The 11,733-nt window shown below is 35.4% G+C and overlaps 1 protein-coding gene across 8 annotated transcripts in view; it reads left to right on the plus strand.

Annotated features, from left to right (window-relative positions):
- The window catches only part of LOC135223721 (mitochondrial DNA helicase-like), a 56,669-nt gene extending 47,352 nt beyond the window's left edge, over positions 1 to 9,317 (plus strand). For all 8 annotated transcript variants that reach the window (XM_064262470.1, XM_064262468.1, XM_064262469.1 and 5 more), the window contains exons 10-12: positions 2,417 to 2,602; positions 4,398 to 4,529; positions 8,439 to 9,317. In XM_064262470.1, coding sequence (XP_064118540.1) covers positions 2,417 to 2,602; positions 4,398 to 4,529; positions 8,439 to 8,618 — 498 coding nt within the window. In that variant the 3' untranslated portion in view covers positions 8,619 to 9,317. The remainder of the gene's footprint in view (positions 1 to 2,416; positions 2,603 to 4,397; positions 4,530 to 8,438) is intronic.
- Positions 9,318 to 11,733: the final 2,416 nt, after the last annotated feature.

An 11,733-nucleotide genomic window follows, 5' to 3' on the forward strand; every position in this document is an offset into this window, starting at 1 on the left:
AGGACTCTCATCCTCTCGTGACGAGAGAGAGGATGTGAAGCGTCCTCTTCTCTAAAGCTTCTTTAGGGGGCGCGAGTCCTTCCGAGAGCTCCAACCCCTGTGTGGGGAGGACGCCTCGGAGGACGAGAAACAATCCTTCAAGATTCGTGCACGTGCTCGATCTTCGGCAGCCTGGAAACGACAACAGGACCTGCCGAAAGGAAGCCAGATCAGCATGAAAAACCCGTAACCCTCCTTCGGCTTTTGACATGCCCTCTCCCTGGTTTCCTGGGAGTCCGACAGAGGTCTAGGCCTAGAGGCGTTTATGGGGGCCGATCTGACGTTCCCATCCTGACGAGAGAGAGGACGTGAAGCGTCCTCTTCTCTAAGCTTCTTAGAGGGCGCGAGTTCCTCCGAGAGCTCCAACCCTTGCCGCGGGGGAGGACGCCTCGGAGGACGAGAAGCAATCCTTCAAGATTCGTGCACGTGCACGATCTTTAGCAGCCTGGGAAGCGTCAACAGGTCCTGCCGAAGGGACGCCAGATTGGTGGGGAGCCCCCGTAACCCTCTTGCGGCTTTCGACATGCCCTCTCCCTGAGTCCTGGGAGTCCGACAGAGGTCCAGGCCTAGAGGCATTATGGGGCCGATCTGACGCCCCCTCCCACAACACAAGGGGCACTACATTCAACACTGATTGGAGAGCGAGCCACTTAGTCTAAGATTACTGGATGTAATCCTCTAGCAGACACTTCTTCTAGGCCCGTAAGCCATACCACAGGGTTAGGCAAAATAAAATCTACAGGAGGTTAGAAGGTTCATTATTTCTAACTTCTGTTTACTGTGGAGGAAAACTCCTGATTCTAACACGCTCTAAAATGCGTACATGAATCCTCCTTCTTCCGTAATCAGTCACACATTACACTAATTACATTGAACTTATGCAAAGAAAACATGTAAACGTCATATATACTAAGCGAGTGTCTACCGAAAGTTCCGGTAGCCTCACCTTACCCCATGCAGACAACAAAGTCTGAAACTAGGCTAACTAGCTTCAGACATCAAATGCAATGAAAAAAATTTACGATAGCGTATGCCTAGCCACAAATCCAAGTCAATAATCGAAAGAATAATTAGGATACTTAAGCGGCTAATGAAGTTTCAAAATCCTTGGCGGAGGTCTGTAAACAATTGTTTACCGACCGGCGACGGAAAAAATATGAATAGAAAATGGGAATAGTTCCTGATATCCGCCTCCCAGTGGCGGGAATGGGTACTACCACCTGGCCGCCCACTGCGTGTGCCGCGAATTTTGAAATTCTGTCGGACTTCGGAGAATACAGCTATATATATATCTGTCAGGTAAGTTTCATGAACAAATGAGTATATAAGAGGATTGACTAAGGTAGTTGAAATATCGAAGAAAATACAGGAAGGAAGGCTTCAATGGTATGGGCACCTGTTACGAAGGGAGGAACGTCATGTTGGAAGACATATGATGGAAATGGAAGTGCGGGGTAGAAGGAAGAAGGGAAGACCAAGGAAGAGATGGCGTTATTGTGTAGTGGAAGATATGGTATTGAAAGGTATAAATGAGAAAGAGGCACAGGACAGAAATCGATGGAGACAACTCATTCGCAATGGCGACCCCATATAAAAATGGGTTTAAGCTAGGAAGAATAATTGCAATTTAGTGTACAATACGAGGAAAAAATAAATCATTAGCTTAAACCGTTTTGCTCACAGTGCGATTTGTATACAATTATGTATGAAATTTTTTTTGCACTCATATATTCCAATATTTGCCTATATATGATAATGATATTTTGGTCATTTCTGATGGTTGCATACTAAACTTCAGGCAATGACAAAATAGGGAGCCAAAAACGTACTCTTAATCTTAAAAACTAAGCGTACTGTGATTTTTGTAAAAAAGTTTTTTCCGCTTCGGCGCTCACAACGGACACTTTTGTAAATAGAGGCTCGGTGTTTAAGGGTAAAAAAATTTGTCATGTTGGCAAGGTAAATCTTCAGTCTAGATGCACAAAAGAATACATTCCAAAAGGAATTCTATCCTCCTACAATTGCATGTAAACTCTTGCTCTTCAGTTAAAAAAATTTGTTATTAGTACTGATAGGTATAGTATAAACTAGACAATATAGGAATTTATGCAGAATGCGCATAAGACCAAAGTGTGTGTAGCAAACCTGCTTCATGTAATATTTTTTCTCCAATGTCAGTAATACATTTTAATTTAACTTAATATTTTCCTTTGGAACATTGGTTTATTCAGTCCAATTGTTGCTTATATTTGAATGGTACATTAAATTTTTAACTAGGTATGTATATGTAGGGCCTGAAGCTCAATTATCATTTAGTAATGACATAAGTTAACTTTTTAAAGCTTACTTATCTGTATTCCTTTATTTTATTTCTTAGGCCATGACAGAAGCTGTACAAGTATGGGGAGTTCAGCATGTCATCATTGATAATTTGCAGTTCATGCTTGGTACTGCAGAACGATCTATAGACAGATGGTGGGAACAAGATAAAGCTGTGGCAGCCTTCCGAAGATTTGCTACTGCAAATAATTGTCATGTTACTCTTATTGTGCATCCTAAAAAGGTTAGATTTTTAATAGTTTTTCCTTTAAACTAAGATGAACTGTTCTCTTCCTTACCTTGAGAAGTCCTTGTAAATTTTATTACTGTAATTGGTAAGGCAGTCTTATAATATTGCATGCCAGATTTCTAAGTAGTGTTACTGTTTTTAGTCATTCTCACTTTTGTTTTAATTCTATATATGGCAGTGTAAACCATACTGCATGATATCAGATACAAGATTTCAAACTCTATATGCTACACAGTGTCAAATATAAATGCCTAACATACAATTGTACTTTGTCAGTATTTTCCAACTTTTGTTGAAAAGATAACTTCATGAAAATGTAAGGTGGAAAAATGAGATTGACATACAGATTAGAGGTCATCACATACCCATAAGTCAAATAGCAAAGTTCTTGGGCTTAATCTTTGAGACTCCCTAAACTGGAAAGCTAACATATAACCTATTGAAAAGCAAATTGCAGAAATGCACTAATGTTATAAAGAAATGACTCATAGTGGGGATTATAACAGAGCAACCTTGATATTGTTTTACTATGCAGCTGTTATACATTATGGATATCAAACATACAGTTCAGGTTCATATACAACTTTGAAAAGTTTGGATTCATTTCATGATGAGGGACTCAGAATATGAACTGGATCTTTCAAATCTTCTCTGAGCTCTTCTATCAAAGTTGGCAGTAGTGAACCACCTTCAACTCTTCATTGGAACTTGGCAATAATGTTTAATGCAGGAAAAATACAGGCAAGCAATTCACCAACAAAATACTTTTTGATCAAGGCGTTATTAAAAATCACTCACCACATTTCTTAGTTAGAGCCAATAGACCTTTGGAGTCAACAAATATAATTGTAAACTTTCCTCCAATAATTATGTACCTCCTGCTTGTACATTATGCAGAAGGTACAAACTTACAAACATGAACTATTTTTCTAAAAACTACAAATACCCCTGAACACCATAACAACATGAGTGAAACATGTAGTAATATGTAAAGGTTCACATTTTCCAGTAACAGTATATACTGATTGGTTCGAATCTTCATCAGGTATTGTCTTTGCAGCTATATCACCCAAAAAAATCACACATATTTTCACTGCCTAACGATGCTGTTGTTTTCACAACAGAATTATGTGCATTAAGATTCACTGTCAACATTATTAGGTAAAACATAGTAGAAATTTCTATTTTTAGTGACTAGAAGTGTTACTGAAACCTTCAATGTTATAATTCAAAAACAGACCTTTGCTCAACAAATTAAAATTCACTACAAAAATAAAAATTTAAAATGTGTTGGAGTCTTGTCCATACAAGCATTCAGTGAAGTGAAGCAGAATACGTAATTAGCCAAAGCTCCAACTACTGACACAAGGTCACATTAATATTCTTGTTTTTAAAACCCATAATGATCAATAAATGGCAGAATATTTGGAATATAATGAACGTAGTAACAAATTAAAACAGAGGAAGCTCAATTGATTTTGACTTTCAAAACTGGTCTCTCTCATTTGACTTATGAATAATTGATGAATGGCCCTCATGATCCAGTCCCTACATGTACTGAGAGTGGAGTAACATTAATCGTTAAACACTATTTGAGCGAAAGTCAAAGGTAATAATGAATAACAATTGTAAACTTTTGGAAACAGAAAGGACATTTTGTCTTTCTTCATAATTTTCAGTTAAATGCAGCCCTGTTACAGGTCTGGTTAAACTACTTAATAAAAAAAATGTATCTTGTATTTATATAACAAACTACACCAGACTTGAAAAGCATTTTTTTTTTGTGCAGGTACCTGAAGGTCAGTTACTCAGCATAGATAGTATTTTTGGGGGGGCTAAAGTGGCACAAGAAGCAGACAACATTCTCATTTTACAGGTCAAAGAAACTGGCACTGTAAATCAAAGTAAAAAGGCACTTCAGGTAAGTTCTTTCATTTCAAGTAACCTGTCTATTTGCAAAAAATGTTTAGTAATCATTGATTATTCTCAAGTAATTACTAATTTGAAAAAGGTCATGATTCCTATGAACAGCTGGAAGTTGAAGATACAAATTTTATATATTTTTTTTAGCTATAATCTTTGCTTTCATCTTTGGTTCATGTCATAACAGATTAAAAAATTATCACTTGCCCAACTGAATACAATCCAGGAGCCTTTCTTTACCTGTATTAACACCCCAAAATTACTTTAATAAACAGAATGCTGTGGCACTGCTTTAGTCATGTATTCAAAATATCAATAATATTGGTTGAATATGATGTGATTGCTAAAATATGCAGTATTAAAAAAAACTTATTAACCCTCTTACGCCGACTGGACTGCTAAAATATGCAGTATTAAAAAAAACTTATTAACCGTCTTACGCCGACTGGACGTATTTTACGTCGACATTTTTTGTCTCCCGTGTGCCGACTGGACGTATTTTACGTCGACTTACAAGTTTTTTTTTAAATTCGCGGAAAAATACTTATAGGCCTACCAGCCTAAAACTTTTGAATCACGCGCCTTGAGGGATGCTGGGAGTTCACGGATCAAGGTGTTGTTTTGTTTACAATCGTTACGCAGGCGCGCAAGCGCAAATTTCTTTCTTGCCGCACTAAAAAGTATCTGTGACACATCTCTGAAATTATTTCGTCACTTTGACATAATTTTTGTACCATTATAAATTAGCCGTTACATGAAGTATTATATATGAAAATGTGCACATTTTTATGTAGAATACAACAATAAAATACTCATGATTGTAGCTTTTATCAGTTTTGAGATATTTTCATATAAATAATGATAATTGCCAAAATTTCAACCTTCGGTCAACTTTGACTCTACCGAAATGGTCGAAAAATGCAATTGTAAGCTAAAACTCTTATATTTTAGTAATATTCAATCATTTAACTTAATTTTGCAACTAATTGGAAGTCTCTAGCACAATATTTCGATTTAGGGTGAATTTATGAAAAAACTTTTTCCTTACGTCCGCGCGGTAACTCTTCCGAAAAAAATCATACATGCGATTGTGGTAATGTTTGCACCATTTTAAAATGTGCCGTTATATAAAATTTTATATATGGAAATGTGCGCAATTTCATGCACAATACAACTAATAACAACCCATGGTTGTAGCTTTTATCAGTTTTGAGATATTTTCATATAAATAACGATAATTGCCAAAATTTCAACCTTCGGTCAACTTTGACTCTACCGAAATGGTCGAAAAACGCAATTGTAAGCTAAAACGCTTATATTCTAGTAATATTCAAGCATTTACCTTCATTTTTCAACAAATTGGAAGTCTCTAGCACAATATTTCGATTTATGGTGAATTTATGAAAAAAATAACATTTTCTTTATGTCCGCGCGGTAACTCTTCCGAAAAAATCATACGTGCAATTGTGGTAATGTTTGCACCATTTTAAATTAGCCGTTACATAAAGTTTTATATATGAAAATGTGCGCAATTTCATGTAGAATACAACAAAAAATAATTGAAGGTTGTAGCTTTTCTCATTTTTGAAATATTTGCATATAAATCACGATAAATAGAAAAAAAACCACGTTCGGTCAACTTTGACTCTACCGAAATGGTCGAAAAACGCAATTGTAAGCTAAACCTCTTACAGTCTAGTAATATTCAGTCATTTATCTTCATCTTGAAACAAATTCGAAGTCTCTAGCAAAATATTTAGATTTATGGTGAATTTAAAAAAAAATCTTTCCTTCCCTCCGCTCGCGGATTCTCCGCCACAAATCTCCGAAATGCGTACGTACCATTCTCGGAATATTTGCTCCGTTTCATATTAGGCATTTCATAGAGTTTTATATATGAAAATGTGCGCAATTTCATGTAGAATAAAACGAAAAATATTTGAAGGTTGTAGCTTTTCTTATTTCTGAAATAATTGCATATAAAAAATATATACGTATATAAAAAAATTCGACATTCGGTCAACTTTAACTCTTCAAATATGGTCGAAAACTGCAATTGTAAGCTAATACTCTTACAGTATAGTAATATTCAATCATTTGTCTTCATTTTGAAAGAAATTGGAAGTCTCTAGGACAATATTTAGATTTACGGTGAATTTTTGACAAAAATATTTGTTTACGTCGGCGCGTTACGAATTCATGCATTATTTTGTGATAATATTTTCTCTGTGTTGCTTTTATCATTTTACAATGTGTTATATACCAAAATGATTGCAATTTAGAGTACATTACAACGAAAAAAAAGTAACTTGTTACCTGTAACCGTTTTGCGCACAGCGCGATTTGAATACAATTATATATGAAATTTCGTTTTTGCGCTATCATATATCGCATTATTTATATATGATAATGATAATTTTTTTCATTTCTGATGGTTGCATACTAAACTTCAGCCAATGGCAAAAAAAGGAGCCAAAAAATGAACTCTTAATCTTGAAAACTAAGTGCGCTGTGATTTTTTGAAAAAAATATTTTTTCCGCTTCCGCGCTCACTCTGAAACACCTCCGGCACACGGGAGACAATTTTTTTTTTACTGCTTCGGCGTAAGAGGGTTAAATGAATACAGTAACTGCACACCATGGCAACCAATAAAGATTTATGCAAACCCTGGCATAATTTTCCCATGTTCTGCCATGTGCAAACTGTCAGTAATTGAAACCCATGTATAAAGAAGTAAAGGTTTGTATAGTACATCATTAAGCACAGCCCTTAAAAATGCATTATTCCTCACCCGACTGAGTTACATAGAGAAATGTGGAGGGTAAAATTTTTTAAAAACATCTACAACCAACAATGACTAAAAATAAGAAGTCTTCCAACTGATGATGGGCAACTTAAAAAAATTATTGTGAAACTATTCTTTGAGAATGGAGCCTGAGGACCATGCCTTTAAAATATTGGTACAAAATAACAGGAAGCCTATGCTTCATCCTATGACAAAAGACTAAATGCTCAGTGTCCAACCACCAGAGGTTTGAGCTTAGGCATCACCAAAGAATGAGCTCAACACAAAGCTTACATACACTGCTTGCAAAGCTTTCACCCAAATAGCTTGCTCTTTTAACTAGTCATGGTATAATTGGACACAGTAGTAAAACAAACCAGTTATGCTGTCACCATCATAGTTTTGATAATTAAAGCTCTTGTTCATCAATCAAATCACTTGAGACACTAGTCAAAACTTTTCCTCAAGGTATTCAAAGCTTGCCATGAGTTGCATCATTCTTGAAATCACTGAGGCCTTGCAGATATGTAGCTGTCAGTCATCTGGGGATTAGTATCAAATTGTACTGATGTGTAACTGGTACCAGATAAGAGTAACCTGATCAACCTCTCAAAAATTAGGATGAGACATGACCTTTCATTTCATTCCTTTCATTCTTATATTGTTTACATCAAAGGTGTACGTTAGGTCCAAAGCTAGTTCTTGGAAGTGGAAATGTGGAATGCCTTCTTTGGAATGTCATACTAGGTATGAAAATGTGGCCAATAAGGCATAGGGAACAACCACAAGAGCTGCATCGCACATTGCGTGGCTTATATAAGTGAGAGAGCTGGGTTACATTAGCAGGCACAAGAGTCGAAGAGATTGAGGGTAAATTGGCGTAGCACACATCATACATGGCTAATGCAGTAGTAACAACAGCAGAAAGCAGTGGCAATATAGAAGTGGCAGGCAATGCAGCAGCTGTCAGCACAATAGGCAAGTTAGGGAATTTTTTCCTAATTTGTTTTGGTATCAGTTTAGTTATTTTTGTGAGCCTTTTTAAGCCCTTTAGCTAGCTTTTGATTTCAGTGTGTTTAATGCTGATGTGTCAATTGCATTTATATTTCTTCCCTTTGCAGGTGGTGAAAAATCGTTATGGAGGCTACTTGGGTGTTTTACCATTGAAGTTCCATAGGGAATCTCTAACTTTGTCATCTCACTTCACTCCCAAGGGTCGAAGTAATGATAAATCTAACCAGAACAAAAGAAAAGCTGGGTCAGCTAAAAGAGTTAAAGGGATAAATGCTTTTATGCAATAATGTGTGCAAGTAAGCCAACCATTAAGTGTTTATCCAGCATTAGGTTTGGTTTGTTATTCCATGTGATTTTGTCTACAAAGAATGTAACATGTGAAACCAGTTGCTATATTTTCTAGTCCCCATTTCTTGTTTTGCCGTCCAACTTTTCTATAAATTATAGATCCTTGTACTTGATTTCCTTTATTTTCTGGATCTCACTCTATCTTGCTGTCAAAACACTCCAACTCTGTCATTGTTTTTAGTGTGGCCAAACATGCTCCAGAGCTTAGCATGGCAGCCTAAACCTCACAAATGTATTTCATGGTTTGTAACCGTTTTCCTCTCATGCACTGATCATTGGCATTCCCTCCATGGGTGCATAACTTTTTGTTTTCTTCAAGAAAAGGATTATCTCATTTGCAGGATCACAGTGGATTCAGTATACCCTTGAGACCTGAGATGGAATACTGAACAGTGGTTGGCTGATCAAGAGTAAAAATGCATTCTTGTCAGTATTCAAGATGAAAATATTGGGTTTTCAGTGAATTTGGAATTGTTCTAATTTATATCATGTATACTATACATAATGTAAATGTTAGTGCAAACATACATAATACTGTATGTATGTAGTATTTAGATTTAATGTACATAATAGTTAAATAAGCATGTTTGAGGCTTTTGTAAATTACTTTGTACATTTTTAATAAACTGGAAAAACTAGTTTTATTATGCTATTTTCCAAAATATGACTGGAGTTTGGAGGGAAGATCACATTACAAATAAGTTGTGGAATGAATATATGAAATTTGGGCCATATGGCCCAATGTTGGGGCTGGGAAGCAACGTGGTGTTCAGCATCTTGAAAATAAGACAGATCTCAAGGACTGAGATGGTTTTGACATAGGAAAACAGTAAAGCAGTAGATAGGGAAGTAGTAGGATGAAGACCTGTAAACCCTTGAAAAATATTGGGAAGGGCACACTAGAACACCTAAACAAGGTGGGATTCACAGAGAAAGTGCAAAGATGTAAGACTTGACAACATGTTCATACACATGGTATAAAATAGTGACAATTAGTTACTCTTACCAGACGAAGAAGAACATGCAGCATTCTGTTTGTGACGAACAGTTAAGCAGCTGACTACTGAAGTTTGGCCCAGAATGTGGCCTCTTCACTGTAACTTAAGCAAAAATAACATGAGGGCAAACTGGTTTTCTTCTAATGTGTTTATTTGCTCTGTCCCAAGCCATAATTTGCAATCATACCACTCGACATCATATTCTTTGTTTATATGCTTGGACCTAATGCAAATTAATTACTTCCTGAAGCAAAGCTGGAAGGCAAAACATCTGGGAGATGATGGCAAGTACACCCTTTGATATAAAGACCAAGGAAAAGTACTTGCTTCTTCATGTACAAAGTTTTCTCTTCAACAAAGAATGTGTTTAACCCTCTTACGCCGAAGCCCTAAAAATCAAAACCTATCCCGTATGCCGGGCCCGGTTTGGAGTGAGCGCGGAAGCGGAAAAAATAATTTTTTCAAAATATCACAGTGCGCTTAGTTTTGAAGATTAAGAGTTCATTTTTGGCTCCTTTTTTTGTCATTGCCTGAAGATTAGTACGCACCTATCAGAAATGAAAAATAATATCATTATCATATGTAAATAATGCGATATATGGTAGCGAAAAAAAAACATTCATACATAATTGTATTCAAATCACGCTGTGCAAAAAAACGGTCAAAGCTAACGAGTTACTTTTTTTTCGTTGTATTGTACACTAAATTGCAATCGTTTTGATATATAATACATTGTAAAACAATAAAAGCAACACCGGAAAAATATTATCACAAAATGATGTATAAATTCGTAACGCGTGGACGTAAAAAAATGTTTTTTTCAAAAATTCACCGTAAATCTAAATATTGTTCTAGAGACTTCCAATTTGTTTCAAAATGAAGACTAATGATTGAATATTACGATACTGTAAGAGTTTTAGATTAGAATTGCAGATTTCAACCATTTCGGACGAGTTAAAGTTGACCGAATGTCGAAATGTTTATATATATATTTATTTATATGCACATATTTCAAAGATGGGAAAAGCTACAACCTTCAATTATTTTTTATTGTATTCTCCATGTATTTGCGCACATTTTGATATATGAAACACTATAAAACGGCTAATATGAAAAGGAGCAAATATTAGGATAATGCGATGTACGCATTTTGGAGACTTGCGGCCGCGAATTGGCGCGAAGAGGGAAGTAAATATATTTTTCAAAAATTCACCATAAATCACAATATTGTTCTAGAGACTTCAAATTTGTTTCAAAATGAAGATAAATTACTGAATATTACTAGGCCGTAAGAGTTTTAGCTTACAATTGCGTTTTTCAACTATTTCGGTAAAGTCAAATTTGAGCGAACGTGGTTTTTTTTCTATTTATCGTGATTTATATGCAAATATTTCAAAGAAAGAGAAAAGCTACAACCTTCAATCATTTTTAGTTGTATTCTACATGAAATTGCGCACATTTTCATATATAAAACTTTATGTAACAGCTAATTTTAAATGGTGCAAACATTTCGACAATCACAGAAAAAAAATCCTATTTTTTCGGAAGAGTTACCGCGCGGACGTAAGGAAATTTTTTTTTTTTTTTTCATAAATTCACCATAAATCGAAATATTGTGCTAAAGACTTCCAAGTCATTGCAAAATGAAGGTATATGATTGAATATTACTATAATATAAGAGTTTTAGCTTACAATTGCGTTTTTCGACCATTTCGGTAGAGTCAAAGTTGACCGAAAGTTGAAATTTTTGCACTTAACGTTATTTATATGAAAATATTTCAAAACTGATAAAAGCTACAACCATGGGTTGTTTTTAGTTGTATTGTGCATGAAAATGCGCACATTTCCATATATAAAACTTTATGTAACGGCAAATTTAAAATGGTGCAAACATTAGGACAATCGCACGAAAAAATTTATCGGAAAAGTTACCGCGCAAACGTAAGGAAAAAGTTTTTTCATAAATTCACCATAAATCGAAATATTGTGCTAGAGACGTCCAATTTGTTGCAAAATGAAGGCAAATGATTGAATATTACTATAATATAAGAGTTTT

This window comes from Macrobrachium nipponense, chromosome 10, assembly GCF_015104395.2.
Source record: "Macrobrachium nipponense isolate FS-2020 chromosome 10, ASM1510439v2, whole genome shotgun sequence".
Taxonomy (NCBI): domain Eukaryota; kingdom Metazoa; phylum Arthropoda; class Malacostraca; order Decapoda; family Palaemonidae; genus Macrobrachium; species Macrobrachium nipponense.